The sequence below is a fragment of the Pipistrellus hanaki genome (genome assembly GCF_964339955.1).
Source record: "Pipistrellus hanaki genome assembly, chromosome: 5".
In the NCBI taxonomy this organism is placed as follows: domain Eukaryota; kingdom Metazoa; phylum Chordata; class Mammalia; order Chiroptera; family Vespertilionidae; genus Pipistrellus; species Pipistrellus hanaki.
The window spans coordinates 38491474-38512122 of record NC_140507.1 but is presented as its reverse complement, the minus strand read 5'-3'; the positions used below and the strand labels follow the sequence as shown (position 1 = coordinate 38512122).

At 35.4% G+C, this 20649-nt stretch overlaps 2 protein-coding genes across 19 annotated transcripts in view; one reads left to right on the top strand and one right to left on the bottom strand.

Moving 5' to 3' along the window:
- The window catches only part of LOC311623000 (histone-lysine N-methyltransferase SETMAR-like), a 337010-nt gene extending 317336 nt beyond the window's left edge, over positions 1–19674 (top strand). The window contains exon 2 of the mRNA XM_084884609.1: positions 18481–19674. Coding sequence (XP_084740735.1) covers positions 18497–19522 — 1026 coding nt within the window. The 5' untranslated portion in view covers positions 18481–18496 and the 3' untranslated portion in view covers positions 19523–19674. The remainder of the gene's footprint in view (positions 1–18480) is intronic.
- The window catches only part of LARP1B (La ribonucleoprotein 1B), a 79425-nt gene that overhangs the window by 41328 nt on the left and 17448 nt on the right, over positions 1–20649 (bottom strand). For 16 of the 18 annotated variants that reach the window (XR_014795077.1, XR_014795078.1, XR_014795079.1 and 13 more), the window contains 5 exons: positions 19696–19839; positions 18096–18261; positions 14745–14889; positions 7615–7789; positions 1804–1976 (listed from right to left, as the gene is read on the bottom strand). Coding sequence is in view for 13 of the 18 variants with exons in the window: in XM_084884590.1 (XP_084740716.1) it covers positions 1804–1976; positions 7615–7789; positions 14745–14889; positions 18096–18261; positions 19696–19839 (803 nt within the window). In the remaining 5 variants the exon portion in view is untranslated. Of the gene's footprint in view, positions 1–1803; positions 1977–5946; positions 7013–7614; positions 7790–14744; positions 14890–18095; positions 18262–19695; positions 19840–20649 lie in introns of those variants that run through there. The other 2 variants (XR_014795081.1, XM_084884583.1) reach the window with 2 other exon arrangements.

Sequence of the window (20649 nt, the reverse complement as noted above, 5' to 3'; positions counted from 1 at the left end):
GAAGAGCAGAGAATCCAAATAAAAGGAATCCAAAGAGGACCACACCAAGACACATCATAATTAAAATGCCAAGAGCAAAAGACAAAGAGAGAATATTAAAAGCAGCAAGAGAAAAGCAGGTAGTTACCTATAAGGGAGCACACATACGATTGTCAGCTTATTTCTCAACAGAAACTATGCAGAAGGGAGTGGCAAGAAATATTCAAGGTGATGAATAGCAAGAACCTAAAATCAAGATTACTCTACCTAGCAAAGCTATCACTCAGAATCGAAGGTCAGATAAAGAGCTTCACTAATAAAAAGAAGCTAAAGGCGTTCATCACTGCCAAACCAGAATTATATGAAATGCTGAAAGGTATTCTTTAAGAGGAAAAAGATAAAGATAAAAACTATGAACAACAAATATGTAACTATCAACAAGTGAATCTAAAAACCAAGGGAATAAAAAATCTGATGAACAGTATTACTGGTAAACATAATAGAATCAGGGGTATAGAAAGGGAGTGGACTGATGATTCTAGGGGAAAGGGAGAGTGGAGAGTGTGGGAAGAGACTGAACAAAAATCATACACCTATGGATGAGGACAGTGAGGGGTGGGGGGTAAGGGCAGAAGGTGGAATAGGAACCTGGTGGAGGGGAGCTATGGAGGGAAAAAAGAGGAATAATTGTAATAATCTGAACAATAACGAGTTATTAAATTCAAAAAAAATAAAGAGAGCTGTTTATAATAACTTTCAATATGATAGCTTTCTTATCCTTTTTACATCTGTGCCCTATTATTTTTAGTGAGATTTTCCTTATAGAGCTTATTTTCACTATTCAAATAATTTAATGGCACTGTTTACAAGTTAATTTTTAGTAAATTTTTTACTTCAAGATAAATGTATGCATATTCACATAGTTATAAGAAACAGAGATCTCAATTATTCTTTATCCAGTATAATATCAGAAACAAGATACCCACTGACATAACTTATCAATCTTATTCAGATTCCCCCAGTGTTATTTGAACATTTTTGTTTGTGGTTTAGATCACAGCAATTTTTATCACTTTGGAGAGGTCATGCATCCAGCCACCAAAAATACAGTACTACCACAGGGATCTCTCCTATTGTTTCCTAACCACACCCATCTCACTCCCACCAAGAAATCAACTATCTTTCCCTTTCCTATTGTGCATCACCAAAACATAAAAAATTCTGTTATTTACCCTTTAAAAGTAGTTATTTGTATACGAACTTTAAAAATAATTTACACGGTTACAAATAATATAATAAGGTTATAAAATTAAAAATTTATATTGTTAAAAAAAAATCTAGATTGTCAGCTTTTAAAAATGGAAGTATTAAAATTTAAATTAGTACAAGTAAAAAAGTGAAATCTTATCCAGAAAAGATAAATTTTATTTTATTTTTAAAAATATATATTTTATTGATTTTTTACAGAGAGGGAGATAGAAACATCGATGAAAGAGAAACATCTATCAGTGCCTCCTGCACACCCCCTACTGGGGATGTGCCCACAACCAAAGTACATGCCCTTGACCAGAATCGAACCTGGGACCTTTCAGTATGCAGGCTGATGCTCTATCCACTGAGCCAAACCGGTTTCGGCAGAAAAGATAAATTTTAAAAGCTGATGCCACATAATTTATTTTCAGCTAATGAGTAACCCACAAGTTTTTACTGAAGACCAAAGGTTCCAATTTTTACAATTTCTAAACATGTTTCCTAATGTGTGTGTGTGCGCGTGTGCGTATGACATAAAATTTATCACAGTTCACTTGGTTTATAACAACTTACATTCAGTTTCACTGGGGATGAACGATGTCTCTTTTTTTCTTCTATCCAAGGTTCTGAGTCCAAGTCAGGCAAACTGGTAGACAAAACTCTAGTCATTGCTTGGAGATTACTTGTTTCAGTACTTTTCTTTGGGTTCAGTGGACTTCCAATTCTTGGAGAATTGGGGGCAGACTCTAAAATTTTAAGTTAGTTCAGTAGTTAAAAATAATAGTTTTATTACTTATGAAACATTTCATTTTTTTCCTTGGGGTTGATTTTTTTCATACAGCATGATAAGTCAATCTCAATTATAATCTTTTCAATGATTTTCAAACCTGAAGAGTTTGTAAGATGCAGTCAAGTGAAACCAATGAGTATTAAGTGCAATGTCACCAAACCTTACAAAATCCAAATTCATTAAAACTTCTCAAGAATATCTGACAGTACATATATTTGGGAAACAATTCTCTGTAAAATCTTATATTAAAATCTATTAATCATAATGAAATTATGAAATCTGAAAGCTATTAAGCCAGTTAAACTACTTACAGTATTGTGGGCAAAAACCAATCCTACATTGTTCTGCTAGGTTTTATACTAACACAGCCATTACTCAAACACTTTGCATATTTCCTTTGCTTAACAAGGTTTACCTATATAATAAATTATCTGTTTACCTATTATATAGGAATATGCTAATTATCTGTTACGCCTTGAGGCTTAACTACTGGATCATGGATGTGCAGGAGGGTAGGGTAGTGAACTACAAGTGGGCAGTGGAAAGCTAAAGGGCGGGGGGAGCTACAGGAGGGTAGAAGAGAGCTACTGGCACCCACATTCGTGCACAGGGCTACTAGTACTGAATAAAAAGTAGAATGTCGCCGGGACTGGTTTGACTTAGTGGATAGAGCGTCGGCCTGCGGACTGAAAGGTCCCGGGTTTGATTCCGGTCAAGGGCATGTACCGTGGTTGCGGGCATATCCCCAGTAGGGGGTGTGCAAGAGGCAGCTGATCGATGTCTCTCTCAACGATGTTTCTAACTCTCTATCCCTCTTTCTTCCTCTCTGTGAAAAATCAATAAAAAATATATTAAAAAAAAAAAAAAACTGCTATTTTAAAAAAAAGTAGAATGTCATATCATTAAAGTGCACTGCCCTGGCAGTGACATTTAAATCACTTTATAACTGTGGGAATTAAAAATGCCTTTCTTCACACTCTTATTTTTTAAAATCAAAGTATACTCATAAGTAAAATCCAAATTGAGTCCTTCATAAATTCCTTTTCTAAAAGTCAAGGACTACTTAAGTTATAATGCAATGCAAACTTGCTTTGGACAAAAAGTGTTTTAAAAACAAATTTATATTGCAGAATTCAAAACAGCATTTACTCCTCAAAAGCCAATTCCTTAGAAATTCTGCAAAATTGAATATATTACATAGAGAAAACTAATATAATGAACAATTTTCATTTTATTTGCTAAATTAAAATGCAAAGGCACATTTCAGGTATCTGAGTTTGAGAAGAATATTCTAAAATTTTAATTTCATCTACTACATACTACAATCAGATAAGTTAATCTTTTTGATGGACAAATAGCTAGTTCCAAGAACCAATAGATTACTATATTACTTTAAAAATATATTTTATATTTTAAAAAATGCTCTAAACTGCACTGTTCAATAGCAGCCACTAGTCATATGAAGCTATTGTGCACTTGAAAGATGACTAGTCCTAAAATGTGCTCAGGATAAGTATAAAACATGTACCAGATTTCAAAGACATGGTACAAAAAAATCCATAATTTTTGTGCTAATATGCTATATTTAATTATTGTTGTTGTGTGTTTTTTTTATTTTAGAGGATGTTTATTTTTATTTTTTTATTATTATTTTTTAATATATTTCATTGATTTTTTACAGAGAAAGGGAGAGCTAGAAACAGCGATGAGAAACATCAACCAGCTGCCTCTTGCACACCCCCTACTGGGGATGTGCCCGCAACCAATGTATATGCCCTTGACTCAAATAGAACCTGGGACTTTTCGGTCCACAGACCGACGCTCTATCCATTGAGCCAAACTGGTTTCAGGTAGAGGATGTTTATTAAGGCTGGGGACGTGAAACAAGGGCTAGGGATATGAGCCTAGTCTGTTCTGCTTTACCTCACTTTAGTGAGAAAAGGCAGCTTTGGAGACATAGATACATTAATCGAATTCAGGACCCTTCAGTCCACAGGCTGTCACTCACCCACTGAGCCAATCCAGCTGGGGATGGCAAATATATTTCTATTGAACATTGATGCTAACTTCCTTAATTAATGGTATATATCTTCTCACATGATCCACAAAAGTAGCACGAGGAAAATACTAGTTTCGGGCTGTCCATACTGTTCAAGTTATAGAGAACCCTATTTCTAATATTATGAATCTATGTTCATAGAGTGAATAAAGCTTTGAAAGCAGACACAGAACTACCATCCTAGAATGTGTGTGAGAATTAAGTAACTTACCATTATGAACCTATTAGGAAAATCAGTTGCAACTATTTTTAACATAGATATTTAAACTACTGTTTATGCTTATTACATAACCGTCTTTAAATGTTCTTTAAGCTTGAATGTTTCTATTATGAAATGTTTTACTATGTTCACAGCACATGTGCTTATAAATTAAATGACATTAAAATGCCAAAGAAATTGGGTAGGGCAAGAAAATTTTAGCTTTTAAAGGGTACCTATGCTTTGTGTGATTGTTTTTACAATGAAAAGATTTCAACATATGTGTGAAAATTTTAACGGTTAATAGTAAAGCACTAATCTTCCCAAGACCAATTGAATTTGAATATGTCTAGACAAAAAATTAGATGCATACTTTGCCATTTATGGTTTCTAGTTTTTAAAAACTCAACAGAAATAAAAAGTATTGTTGCAGTTTTCAGTAACTGAAAATTGTCCATATGACTTAAGAAGATAAATCATCATATACAGGGTGGGGAAAAGCAGGTTTACAGTTGTGAGTTTATATCTATTACATTATTTTATTTTTCACATGAACAACTGTAAACCTACTTTTGCCTTGCTGTATATATTCCATTATATTTACCTGTCATGACTTTTTTTTTTTTAATTTTTTTTATTGATTTCTGAGAGAGAGAGAAATAATGAGAATCACTGATCAGCTGCCTCCTGCACACCTTCTACTGGGGGTCAAGCCTACAGTTCCGGCATGTGCCCTTACAGGCAATAAAACCTTGACCTCCTGGCTAATAGGTTGACACTCAACCACAGCACAATGACCAGGCTATCATGACTTTTTTTATCCACCATGAATCACAGCACTGAATAATTACAAAGATTGCTTTAAAAATGATTACATGCCTTATGTGTGGCACATTTAAGAACACTTCTACAGATCAACTTAAAAAAAAAAAATCCCACAGGTTAGCAATCTAATTAGGGAAAATCTTATATTTTTTAAAGCCAAATAGAAACAAACAAAAAACAACACAAGATTGTCAGATATCTGACCTCTCAATTTTGGTGAATGAAAGTCATTCACTATTGATAGTGCAATACTATATCTGCAAAACCTAAATTTTATAACACCTTACCATTCCCATAATCAACCTTTTCTGGTGCATTAAGGTCCTCTGTTCAGCACAAAGGTCAATCCATGTTAGACAATTCAAGCTCCATAAAGGAAAAAATAGAAATTTAATTTTGTGAAAAGGACCAAACGTTTTTAATATTTTACCACACAAATCCCTTAGAAAATATATTATCATGGATTACGCTTTTGAAATTTAAGGTCTTCTGACTTGAGAGAAAAGGGTTTAGGTAAAAGTTTCACTATTTTTCTCTATGCATGGGTATACAGATAAACACAATCTAAATTTCCTATCCTTTATTCCCATTTCAAATTTTTGGTGGCAGTACTCTTGACTGAATTTAGGAAACTAAGGCTTTCTATCAGAGGAGAATTATTAAGGTCAGAAATTTGGGCAGTCACAGGAAAAGACTGAATTTACGTGATTATTCCTATGATTTAAAGTGAATCAGCATAACTCAAAACACATTCCATTTTTTTATAATGCCTTCATTATCCACCTGGTTTCTTATATATATTAAAGAACCTAAATTTTAAAAACATTTTTAGTGTACACTGACTGGTTTTAGGCAGTGTATGTGTGCATGTAAATGAGTATATTAAAAAAACACAAAAATTTACCAGACATTGTGATTTTATTCCTGTAATTTTATTAATAATGCATAAATTGCTTATGAACAGGCATCACCAACTTGACTAACCTATCTTAGCTACTCTGTGGAAGAAGTGTTTTCTATTTTATCTAACTCAACTAATGCCTGTTCATGAGCAGGTTAAAAATGTCATCTTGGACCCCACATTTACACAATATATTAATCTAACTTATACAGACAGCATATCTTTATTTTAAAAAACCTTAAAAATGTTTCTTTAAATTTTAAAACACTTGCCCAAGTTGCTTTCTAGGTTTAGAAGCACAGAGGGCTGACAATCAAAGAAACAATAAATAAAATTATCTGTGAGACTATCCATCAGTGCTTTTTTGATGGCAGGTGCCTCACACTAGTGTATAAAAAATAAATTTTAAAGAGTGAAAAAAATACTTTCATTTCTTAAATTTCTTATTCCTTAGTATTCACATCAATAAATCTTAAAGTCCATGTAAAATATGACAACATGTGAGATTACAGTACACTATAAAAGAGGGGCAAATTAAATAGCAAAGAACCTAACAATCTGGAAAATGCCACTGAAGCCTCTCTATTTCTACTTTATTGATCTGGACACAAGTACATAAGTCTAAAAGGAAAAGACAGAATCTTGTAATATTTCCAGAATGAAAATTAACTTTCCCACCGTGAATAAAAGGTAGCACATACAGCCCAGGTTATTTATACACAAATGGGCAGCTCGTATAAAAACAACAGCAGTCCTCTGGTCTGTCTCTCATCATCATCATCATCATCATCATCACATAGGTGTTTATCTCCACTGTAGTGTTGCCCCAACATCCTCCACAAGGAGTTGGGAGTAGACATTCTTGCAAAGAAGTAACTCTGGTCGCTTTCATTTCTGCAGCACGATTTGTTCCAATATTTATAATGATATTTCAGTGAGTCACCTATTCCTTCCTCTGCATATTCCGATCAAATGACATCCAAGAGCATCAGTAGATCATCACCCTGACTGAAAAAAGTTTAAGCACACATATTTTTTCCCAAGAGGGAATGTCTTAAAAATGATCCAGGAAAAAAAAAAATCTTAACATTAAAGCAGTTTTTGGAAATTCTAAGTACCAGCAATTCTTTAATCAATAACTGTAATAACTTCATAAGAGAATCCCAATTATGCATTAGAATATAGATAGGTCATCTCATCTTTTCTAGACAAGGTTGAAATACATTGGTAAGAAAATTAAATAAAGTCTTCCCCACTCTTGGGTATGAGACTTAGATTCTGGAATCCTACTGGACTATTCAGAGTTTACAAAAGGAAAACTGGCACAATATATCTATAATTATTTAGCAAAATTAAGGAAAGATAAGTACAAACTCCACATAACAAAGTACACAAATAATTTAAGATAGAGCAGAGTTTCACTCATAATTCTTAAAGTCATATTAATTTATAGCTCTGTGTGGGAGACAATTATGAGTAGAATTTGAAGCACCAGAGTCATTTAGTTATCTTCAATTTTCCTACTGAAGCTAAATAAGCTTTAAAAAGATAGGCAAATTGCATCAAAAAGCCCAGTGTTATGCTGTTCGCTGTAGAAGAAAAGCTGTTACCTGCATGTGAATAAAAGGCTTGGCCTGGTACAAACTCTGGGCAGTCAATCAGTTGAGAGAAGTCTGTTTGTGGCAACCTACGTGGAGGAGGGCCCGGAATTGGCCATTTTTCTGGTTCTATCTTTTTTCTCATTTTCTCATCCACAATTTCCACTTCTGTGCTATCTTTCAGTGCCTATAAATAGGAATTTTGATCAATTAAAGAACTTTCATTCAAAAATTTTAATTGTACATCCTTATTTCCAATAACCTAAAAATTTTAAAAATTACTCCTAATTCATAGGTGAGGACACTAAAGCTCAAAGAAATAAAGTACAGCAGTCCTCCTCTGTCTGAAATTTCACTTTCCACAGTTTTAGTTACCTCTGGTCCAAAACAGTAAATGAAAAATTCCAGAAACAAACAACACATAAACTTTAAACTACACACTCTATTCTGAATAGCATGATGAAATCTCACACCAGAAGAGAACTGTCCCTTTGTTAGCATAAGCACCCTATTAATTACTTAGTAGCTATCTGCTACTACCGTGTTTCCCCGAAAATAAGACATCCTCCGAAAATAAGACCTAGTGCATGGAAAGATAAGACATCCCCTGAAAATAAGACCTAGCGCAACTTTGGGAGAAAAAATTAATATAAGACACTGTCTTATTTTCGAGGAAAAAGGTTATTAACTGTCACAGTAACACAGTGCTTGTGGCATGTCATCTTTATTTTCCTTAATAACTGCCCCAAAGCACAAGAGTAGTGATGCTGGCAATTCGAATATACCAAGAGAAACTATATAAAGTACTTCAAGTGAAAAGGTAAGATGGATATGAAAAAATTTAGCACAGACAATACACATGGTTCTGTACTATCTGCAGTTTCAGGCATCCACTAGGGGTCTTGGATCATATCCCCAGAAAAAAAGGGGAGACTACAGTTAAGTTGATAAAGTGCACAGATTTTTAAATATATATTTTTGTATTGATTTCAGAGAGGGAAGGGAAGAGAGAGAGAGAAACATCAATGATGAGAGAGAACCACTGATTGCCTGCCTCCTGGATTTCCCCTACTGGGGATTGAGCCGCAACCCAGGCATATGCCATTGACACTTCAGTTCCCAGGCAAACACTATCTACTTAGCCAAACCAGATAGAGCAAAAAGGGCACAGATTTATTGTGAGTTAATAACAGGACTCAAATCATTTATCTGTTGACCAGTAAAAATCTTAGCCACTAGGCTATGGGGTTTCTCAGAAATAAATGTGCTATAATTTAAGGATAAAATAAAACTAGAACATAACGATAAGGGTTTAATCTCTAACATTTACAGAGAACTCATACAACTTAACAAAAGGAAGATAACCCAATAAAAAAATGGGCAACTGACCTAAATTAATACTTTTCAAAAGAAGATAGAAGGAAGGCCAAGAGATATGAAAACCTGCTCAAAGTCACTAATCATCGGAAAGATGCAAATCAAAATGACAATGCGGACATAATCAGTTTGGCTCAGTGGATATAGCCTCGGCCTGCGGACTCAAGGGTCCCAGGTTCAATTCTGGTCAAGGACAGGTACCTTGGTTGCTGGCACATACCCAGTAGGGAGTGTGCAGGAAGCAGCTGATAGATGTTTCTCTGTCATCGATGTTTCTAACTTTCTATCCCTCTCCCTCTCTGTAAAAAATGAATAAAATATATTTAAAGGAAAAAAAAAAAGATTAACATTAAAAAAAAATTTGACAATGCAGTACCATCTCACACCTGTCACATTGGCTATCATCAAAAAATCAACAGGAGAGAAACCAAGATGGCGGCATAGGTAAACACCTAACTGCAGCCTCACACAACAATTTCAATAAAATACAAAATGGACATTACCCAGAACTACAGGAAAGTCGACTGACTGGAAATTCTACAACTAGAAGGAAAGAGAAAACCAGAAGGAAAATCAGAGGAGCTGTAAAAGCCTAAGGTACGGAGACACGTTGTGCACACGGAAAGGAGCCGGAGAGGAGGGGGAGGTTGAGTGCCTGGCTGGCGTTCCCTAGCGGGAAGGAGATAAAAGCTCCGGACTGTGCTGAACCCCAGTTCTGACAGCACTGAACCCCAGTTCTGGGCGAGACCCTGGGGACCCAGACACATAAGGAGAGAGACTGGGCTGTAAGGAGGAACCTCAGGGGAGCGGTGAAAGGCAGTCCCAGAGGCGCGCACATTGTGCGCAGAGAACAGAGTGTTGACTGTGCTGCAGGATTGCCCTAGTGGGAAGGAGACAAAAGCTCCAGACTGCTCTGAACGCCAATTCCAACCCCACTTACAACTAAACTGAACCTCAGTTCCGGGCTCATTGGGGGAGAGCCTAGACTGTTTGGTAGCAGGCGAAACTCGAGGGCACCTTTCTCTCAGAGGTGCTTGCAGCGAGTCCAGGACACTGAAGAACACTGAGACTCAGGAGCCTCATAGGGCAGGGCTGACGGAAGTCAAGGCTGTTGACTCCACCCTGAAACTCCGAACCCATCCAAGCTGACCACAGAGACTTTTAAGGCTACCAACTCAGGGAAGCTGCGAAAATGCTGAGACAAGGAAACAGATCACAAACGAAAGAAATGGAGGACAAAAAGCGACTGGATATAGAGTTCAAAACCACGCTTATAAGGTTTTTCAAGAATCTCCTAGAAAAGGCTGATAAAATAAGTGAAACATATGAGGATATGAAAAGGGATCAACTAGAAATAAAGAATACATTGTCTGAAATAAAAAATATTCTACAGAGTCCTAAAAACAGAATGGAAGATCACAAGAATCAAATCAAAGATTTGGAACACAAAGAGCCAGAGGACACTCTTCCGCAGAAGCAAGAAGACAAGAGAATCCAGAAAGTTGAAGATAGTGTAAGAAACCTCTGGGACAACTTCAAGTGAACCAACATCAGAATTATGGGGGACCCAGAAGAAGAGAGAGAGCAAGATACCGAAAACATATTGAAAGAAATAGTGACAGAAAACTTCCCCCACCTGGTGAAAGAATTAGACTTACAAGTCCAGGAAGCACACAGAACCCCAAACAAAAGGAATCCAAAGAGGACCACACCAAGACACATCATAATTAAAATTCTAAGAGCAAAAGACAAAGAGAAAATATTAAAAGCAGCAAGAGCAAAGAAGATAGTTACCTATAAAGGGGCACCTATACGATTGTCAGCTGATTTCTCAACAGAAACCATGCAGGCCAGACGGGAATGGCAAGAAATATTCAAGGTGATGAACAGCAAGAACCTACAGCCAAAAATAATCTACCCAGCAAAGCTATCACTTAGAATCGAAGGCCAGATAAAGAGCTTCACTAATAAAAAAAAAGCTAAAGGAGTTCATCACTACCAAACCAGAATTATATGAATTGCTGAAGGAGGTTCTTTAGGAAGAGGAAGAAAATAAAGATAAAAATTATGAACAACAAATACATATCAACAAGTGAATCTAAAAACCAAGGGAATTAAAAAATCTGATGAACAATATTAACTGGTGTAATGGGAGAATAAGGACACATATGTAATACCTTAATCAATAAAGAAATTTTTAAAAATCTATATAAAAAAACCAGGACAGCCGAAACTGGTTTGGCTCAGTGGATGGAGCATCGGCCTGTGGACTCAAGGGTCTCGGGTTCGATTCCAGCCAAGGGCATGTACGTTGGTTGCGGGCACATCCCCAGTAGGGGGCGTGCAGGAGGCGGCTGGTCAATGTTTCTCTCTCATCGATGTTTCTAACTCTCTATCCCTCTCCCTTCCTCTCTGTAAAAAATCAATATATAAAAAAACCCAAAAAAACAACTAGAACAAAATTTCTTCAAAATAATTAAAGTGTTATTGATAAGAATTTTAACTAAAATTTAAAGGTATTCAGCTTTTAGAAATAAAGAAAAATACAAATATGATATAAAAATTCAATGTACATATTTATTAACTTTAAATTTTTAGCTATATTTTAGTTGAAGAACATACATGTATCGTTTTAAGAATTTTATATTTGTACTAGTGGCCTGGTACATGAAATTGGTGCGACACAATTAAAAGGGAATTAATTAGAGGAAATATTTTAATATTGCTATTTGCCCTTTCTCTATAATAAAAGTGTCAAAGAAAAAAAAATTTTAGTAAAATATATATGAAAATCTCCCTCCATATCAGAGTCTGGGGTGCACGGCTGGATCCAGAGTCAAGTCCGCGCTCACCCATGTATACCGCTCCCAGCGGGCCCCAACCCCGTCATGCCCTGCAAAGTGTGTGTGTGGGGGGGAGGGGGGGGGGGGCGCGCCAGATCCCCCAGCCCCAGCAAGAGGGTGTGACAACCATTTGTGTATTAGCTCTTTATTATATAGCATGCCCTTAAAAATAGTATAGTACTTACTTCAAGTTCTATCTTTCATAACTGGACATTACTTTAAAATTAGTATTAAATATTGTTTAAAAACAAACTTTTGATGAGAATAAGAATACTCACTGAAAGAGGAGTCTGAAATATGAAAGTAAATAAGAATACTATAGTAAAGGGTTTGAATTGGTGATTATCTGTTTTTCTGACATAAACTTTCCTAGTTTTGTCCACTGAACACTCTATAAGCAATGACATCCCAGTAGCAAACCAGTGTACCCAGTATCCAGATCTTGCAACATGGATGAATTTTAAAAACTACAAATAGCCCTATCTGCTTTGGCTCAGTGGATAGAGTGTCAGCCTGCGGCCTGGTTTGATTCTGGTCAAGGGCACATGCTTGGGTTGCAGGCTCTATCCCCAGTATGGGCGTGTAGGAGGCAGCAATCAGTGATTCTCTCTCAGCATTGATGTTTCTGTCTGTCTCTCCTTTTCCCTTCCTCTCCAAAATCAATAAAAATATATATTAAAAAAACTACAAATAAAAGAGGCAGGAGACAGAAAAACTCCATTTACATAACAACAGGCAGAGTCAATCAATGTTAATAGAATAAAAAAGTAGTTTGGTTTGGGATAGGAGAAGTGGGGGAAGAGTGACTAGAAAGAGTTACTAAGGAAGTTGTCAAGAGTACTAAATACCAGATTATATCTTATTTGGACAAGGCTTATGCAATTTTCAAAACTCAAACTAAAAATCCAAGATGACTGCATTTTACAGTGTATTTATTTCTGATTAAAAAACAAAAAATAAACCAAAAACCTAGCTCTATCTGGTTTGGCTCAGTATATAGAGCATCAGCCTGCAGACTGAAGGGTCCTGAGTTCAATTCCAGTAAAGGGCTCGTGCCTGGGATGTGGGCTTGAGCCCCAGAGGATGTGCAGGGGGCAGCCAAACAATGATTCTCTCTCATCATTGATGAAAATTTATGAGTTTTAAGTTTTACAAAATAATGTTTTGGGAAAAGACTGCCAATGGTGTTAGCTAGAACAAGCAACAAGTCAAACTCTCAACACTGGTAGTTTTAACTGGTTTAACACGTTATACATGTGCAAAGACCCAGACATAAGAGAGCAGCACATATGTAATGGGAAAATGTTCACCAGTATCTTCAAAAGCTAAGCATTTATTTCCTGTTAACCATTAGTTTCACAGGAAAATAAGTAGAGCTGTCCATCCAAAAAATATGTGCACAGATACTCATAACAGACTCAAACTGAAAAGAACTCGAATGTCTATCAACAAAAGCATGAAAAAATAAATTGTATTTCACAAAAATAGAAACTTAACTGCTATATACCAACAATGGATAAACCTAAAAGAAATAATGATGGTCAAATGCCAGATATATATAAAATAGTACATATAACTGAGTATGTGAAGTTTAAGACAGGTGAGAGAGAGCTCCGAAAAGCAATTCCCTTTGAGGAGAACAGTGGTACTGACTAGGATGGGGCACAAGGAATTTCCTAGAATGTTGAATATGTTCCATTTCTTAACCTAGGGGGAAATTACACAGGTATATACAGAGAAAGTAATTTGTAATCTTATGATTCCTAATATACACTGTATAAATTATGCCTGTTGAAAGCAGGAAAAATTAAAAAAAAAAAAAACCGGGGAGATGAATGCTTTTACAAAACATGCTGTGTTTGAAAAGGGGCAATATAACAGTGTATATAGTCTAGTATGAACTATCTTAGGAGGGATACACAAAAAAGAAATAACATGACTGTCACAAGGAAGTTAGTTTAACTAGTTTACTACAGGTGAAAGGTGAGAAGGAAAAGGAAAGTTTTCACTTTGAATCTTGAATCATTAAGGAATTTTCCTTATGGGGGGGGAGGGGTGTTAATTCAGTAAGAAAATAAAGAGAACAAAAAGTAGAACAAGAATAGAATCAAGCAATCACAATCATCAATATTTATTCACTAGAAAGGAAAATATATGTCCACACAAAGACTTTTATGCTTTGTTTATAATATCTAAAAACTAGAAACATGCTAAATGTCCATCATCAAGTAAATTGTTAAACTATGGTACTATGGAATTAGTAGTCAGTATTAAAAAATAGTACTGATTGATACAAGATGAATCTACCTCAATAGCACTAAGCTAAGTGAAAGAAATAAGCAAAAGGCTACAAGATATATAACTTATTTATATGATATTCTGGAAAAAGCAAAAGTAGATTGACAAAAATCAGATCAGTAGTTCCCTACGCTAAGTATAAGAAAAGGGACTGGCTACACCGGGGCACAAAGGTGTTAGTCTCTGAAAGCTCATAGAACTGTGCAATAAAAAAACAAAAAAGTTGAAAGCATTTCTAGAACACGACAGACAAGAAGATTTTTTTTTAAATAGGCCTTTCTATTCCACATGAAAAATTTAATAAAAAATGGAAATACACACTAAAACTGGAAGATGACTAGGGCCAAAAAAAGCCAATAATGTTCAAGTTTGAAGGATCAGTTTAAATACAGGAGGAAACATCATTAGTAATTCTTTCAGGGATTTCCAAGGTTAGAAATTTATTTGAGCTTGATAAAATTAGAAAAAAACCATGAGCTTCATCCAAAGCCTTAGGCAACTACAGATTGTTTTGGGGGTTTATTCTCTTAAAAATTATGATAGAATTTATTTTTTTAGAGCAGTTTTAGGTTTGCAACATAAACAAAAAGTGCAGACAGTTCTGTTTTGCAAATGTATAATTACCTCTAAAATGAGATTAAGGTTTGTAGTGAGAGCCTGAACACGGTGGAAACCAGCAATCAGGGAAATAGGCAAGAAACCTTGCTCATCCATTTTTCTCCTAAGAAAGAAGTCTCGTTCCAAATTTTCTATACTGAAGTAATATTCACTAAAAAGAAAAACAAGGAAGTAAATAACAATTTCATCCATTTGTTCAATAGCAAATAAAAATATCTATTGCTTATATTATCAGCTTATAAAAACCTATTTTAATTTATAATAGCATTATATAGATTTAATACAACACAGAGCAAATATGTGAAATGATAGTACTTATAATGTGGAATCTAAAGAGCAACAAAAAACAAACAAAACAGAAATAGACTCATAGGTACAGAGAATAGACTGGTGGTTGCCAGAGGGGAAGGCGGTTTAGGGAATTGGCAAAAGAGGTGAAAGAATTGAGTAGTACAAATTGGTAGTTACAAAACTGGAAGTCATGGGGATATAAAAGTACAGCATAGGGAATATACTGAATAATATTTTAATAATTGAGTATTGCGCCAGTTGGGTATGTCAGGGGAACACTAGGTAAAGTATATAACTGTTTAACCACTATAATGTACACCTGAAACTAACATTGCATGTAACTGAAAGAAAAAAAAAATCCTACTGAGTTAATGAGTAGAAAAAATTTAGAATACTATAGTTATCTTCCAAAAAACTAACAGTAATCCTAAATAGTAAACTAAAACTAATTCTTTACACTTAGATCACCTTTACCTAAATATAAAGAATTAACCAGCATTTTACTTAAGAAGTTCAATAACTGATTTTTAAAATGAGTCACTTAGGTGAAGTTTTTCACTACACAGCTATTTTTATTTGCTTTGTTTAATCACCAATAACAAAAGCTATTCATGTCAACAGACTGCCTTCCAACTTTTTCCTTTCACTGAGAAGAATGGTATATGGGAAATACAATAATAATTGTCAACTTTACAGAGCACATTACAGTTTGTTCTGTTTTCTAAACTGCCAGGATACTGACATTGTTTTAATACCTCTGAACCCTATAAATCAAGTACATTGATTAGTGAAAAACTTAGTACCTACATAGGCACAGGCACACACACAATTATATCTTTAAACAATTCAAGATCTCCCCCTTTCTTTGATGGGGAAATAAATATTATAAATGACATTAAGATTTAACAGCAAATAACGAAACTAAGAATTCCTATGACATCAGGAGGTACATTGGGGGGCAGAGTAGGATATAAAAAGAAGCTTAAACACCTTAATCTTTTCTAGGAAACTATAGAGAAAAATGTGAGTGAACCAACTGTATAATCAATAACTACAAGTTCCAGGATACAAATATGAATACATTTAGCATGGCACTTGAGAAACACGTTTAAATTATTACCTCCAAATAGAAAAATAAGAATAGAATTGTAAGAGACAGAGCAAAAGAATAAATGGAGGAAAATGTAGAATTCAAAAGAAATACATAATATCAATAATGATATGGTTGGCAGCTTAATAATTCTATACTGTTCCCAAATTAGAGACTTTGCAAAGTTGGGAGCTCATACATTTGTGTGTAAGGTTGGGTGACTAAGATATCCTTGAAGTATTTAAATCAAATTCTAACTTTGAATAAAAAAATCACCTCACCGAAACTGGTTTGGCTCAGTGGATAGAGCGTTGGACTGCGGACTGAAAGGTCCCGGGTTCGATTCTAGTCAAGGGCACATACCTTGGTTGCGGGCACATCCCCAGTGGGGGGGGGGGGATGTAAGAGGCAGCTGGTCGATGTTTCTCTCTCATCGACGTTTCTAGCTCTCTATCTCTCTCCCTTCCTCTCTGTAAAAAATCAATAAAATATATTTTAAAAAAAACAAACAAAAAAAAAACAAAGTCCACTGCCAGGTCTCAGAAGGGATCTGGGAACTAAGAGTTACAAAAAGATAGGAATAGTAGTTTGAAGTTGATAGCCAAGTGCCAAGAACTTTGTCCATAAAAAGTGTTTGCATTAACTGTAACAGAAGAAGCAAGACCAAAATAAACAAGCTACTTCGTATTGTAAACCAACCAAATCCACAGGGAGATATCTAGATGATGTTGCTGATGAATAAATTACTTTCTAGTGACAGAGTAGGGTCCATTTTCTTTCTTAAATATAGATTGGTTAAGCAAATCACTTAGGAACATTTTTTCCACCACTATATTAACACTATGTAAATAAGTAAAACATTCTATACTACACTAATATGAAGAGGAGCTACTTTTTTTTTCTTAAAGACAACAGAACAAGCTAATGTTCTCCTAACCAATTTCAGTATTCAGAAAGCAACTCTTACGAGAACTAGATAGAGTAAGGAATCTCAACTAAAAATAAGGTAGTCCTCATTTAATTTGTCCCAAAGAATGAAAACTTAAAAAAGCAGAAACTTAGAACTCTGAAATCAATTGCTAAGAAAGTTTCAATCTATCTTTTTGTAAAGTATATGGTTTCCTAAACCACAGTTCTATATACCCAAAACTAATAACAAAATAACAATGAATGTAAAATATAATTGAAAAATAAAATTTAAAAAGATAAAAATCACCATTTTTGCCATTAATATTTATTTGCACAATCTATAAATAATCCAAATGTCTTCCTCATTTAGAATATATAGTTTTATATTTAATTTCTATTACACTTAATTTCTATTATATTTAATTATGCCATGACAGTATAAGTAATATCCTTTAAGCAAATACCTAAACAGTAGACAATAGTCATAAATAACATGAACCAAATATAAATATTTTAAGTTACTTATTTTAACAACATATTCTAAAAAAAAGAAAAGAGAATATAGCCCTGACTGGTATAGCTCAGTAGGTTGGGTATTGTCCCATGTACCAAAAGGTTGGCAGTTTAATTCCTACTCAGGGCACATACCCGATTGCCTGTTCAATTCACAATACAGGGGGTAAAAGAGGCAGCCAGCCGAAACCGGTTTGGCTCAGTGGATAGAGCATCGGTCTGCGGACTGAAAGGTCCCAGGTTCGATTCCGGTCAAAGGCATGTACATTGGTTGCGGGCACATTCCCAGTGGGGGTTGTGCAGGAGGCAGCTGGTTGATGTTTCTCTCTGTAAAAAAATCAATTATATATATATCGATGCTTTTCATCGTGAAAAGCATCCATACTATATATGAGGCAGCCAATGGATGCTTTTCACATGATGTTTTTCTCCCCCCTTACCTAAAATCAATAAAAATGTATTTTAAAAAACGACACAATACGAAACGCTATCAGTTAAATTTTGATATTGCAACAAACTTTATCATTACATCTGCTTACAGCTTATCAACTTACATTTGGCGCTTAATATACTCTTTGAGCAATGCTTCTTCCACAGGATATACCTGTACACCTGTACCATCATCATAGTAATACATCATACTGGTATTAAGTTCTGTTTGAAATGGTTGATCAGTCCTTTCACCATGTTCTCGATAAGCATATGAATAATCAAAGTTCACTTGATGTGAAGAAAGAAAAAGGTGGTCACAAACTTTTTTTGAAAACAGAAAAAGTAGTTACTATAATTAATGTCGTTTTTAAACATTCGTTTAAAATCTTGCTTGGCGTTGACTTGGATTGACATAACCTTCAAACACGTGGTATCTACAGAATGTGTGAAGTGCAATTAACAAGTTTTGCTTGAAAAAGTTTGTGTTTCGTTTGGTTTTTGTTGCAGAACTAGGGCTAAGAAGATGGCGGATGAAGAGCATATTCGGCACTGCATGCTTTACGAGTTCCAATTAGGAAGAAAAGCAAGTGAGGCTGCAAAAAACATCTGTAGTGCTCTTGGTCAAGATGCAGTTAGCGCCAGAAAATGCCAGCGTTGGTTTGAGAAATTTCGCGAGGGAAATTTTTCGTTAGATGACAAGAGTGGTCGAGGCCGTGTGTCCAATTTTGATCAAGAAGCTCTTCAAGCTCTTTTGGTGCAAAATCCTCAAATTACCCAACAAGAGCTTGCGACAACTTTAAATTGTTCACAAAAAACAATTTCCAATCAATTGCGTGCACTTGGCAAAGTCCAAAAGTTTGGAAAATGGGTTCCTCATGAGTTGACCGACAACAACCGTAATCAAAGAGTCACAATTTGCAGTTCGCTCCTCTCTCGTCAAAACCGTTTGCCGTTTTTAGAGCAAATTGTTAGCGGAGATGAAAAATGGGTGCTGTATGTTAATTTGAAAAGGCGGCCTCAATGGTTGGACAAAAATGAGGCTCCGCAGCCCACGCCAAAACCTGACTTGCATGCGAAAAAAGTGATGTTGTGTGTTTGGTGGAATTTTAAAGGAATTCTTCATTATGAACTTTTACCATCTAACCAAACTATTACAAGTGCAGTGTATAGTGCCCAATTGGAAAGGTTAGCCCAAGCTTTAAGAGAAAAAGAACCCGCGCTAATTAATCGGAAGGGCGTAATTCTTCACCACAATAACGCACGACCGCATACTGCAAGAATCACTGCTGAAAAACTGCGCCAGTTGGAATGGGAAGTTCTCCCTCAACCTGCATATTCTCCTGATATTGCCCCTTCCGATTACCATTTGTTTCGTTCTTTGCAAAACTTTCTTCTTGGAAAAAAATTTAATAATGAAGAATGCCTCAAAAATGCATTGACCGAATTTTTGGCATCAAAATCACAAGAATTTTACAACAGAGGGATTAAAATGCTTCCTGAGCGTTGGGCACAAGTAGTAGAAAACAACGGCAACTATATTGTTGATTAAATTTTGTTGTATTGTTTAAATAAATTCGATTTAAAAAAGTATTAGAAAACGACATTAATTATTACTAGACCTAATATCAGACAAGTAAATAGATAGTAAGGAAAACTAAGGCTAAGACACCCCTTTTTCAATGTTTATCTAATTAAAAACACACACACAAAATCATGTCATACATCGAGAATTTCCTCTGCCTCGTCCTCTTCCCCGTCCTCGGCCTCTTCCTCGGCCTCTTGAGGAACCTCGGATATTACCACCTTCACTTCTCACACTGGAAACTTCATCTTGATCATCTCTCTTTTCTCTATCACGTCTCCAACCTTTTTGAAATAAAAGTATTTTTATACATTCCAATTTTCAGCTATAAATAATATGATTATCTTTATGAAAACCTGGTAACCATTTCTCTTCACTTTGTATCTAGTTATTTAGTAACCAGGCAATCTTCAGATAGATACAAACTTAGGAGATCCCATAGAAATTTGTCAAAATGTCTCTGGCATACATAAGGGGAGCCCATAAAAGTTCTGACACATAAAAAATTCTAGTAAGTAAAAATAACATACTAAAAAAATATTTATTTTCACAAAATTCTTTATTGTTTAAAGTATTATATATGTCTTCTTTTTCCCCCATTGACCTCTCCCCGGCCACTCCCACTCCACTCCCCAAAAGGCATTTCTTTAAAAAAAAAATAAAAATAAAACCACAAAACATATTGGGAGAAGATATCTGCAGTACAATACACAAATTATATACAGAAGTCATGCAAAGCTCTTATACACAAACGTGCACACACTGGAACTCACAGGAAAATGGCTAAAAGACAGGTAGGGCAAACTAAGAAATGAAAATAATATAAAAAGAAAATGGTTCTCAGACTCATTGGCTCTGAGAGATGCAAATGAAGACAATGAAAGAGCATTTCATCTGCTCCACTCAGACAAACATTTCAAGGTCCTGCCTATATCAACTGCGAACCAAGATAGTAAAGACAGGCCAAAACCGGTTTGGCTCAGTGGATGGAGCGTCGGTCTGTGGACTGAAAGGTCCCAGGTACAATTCCAGTCAAGGGTATGTACCTTGGTTGCGGGCATATCCCCAGTAGGGGGTATGCAGGAGGCAGCTGA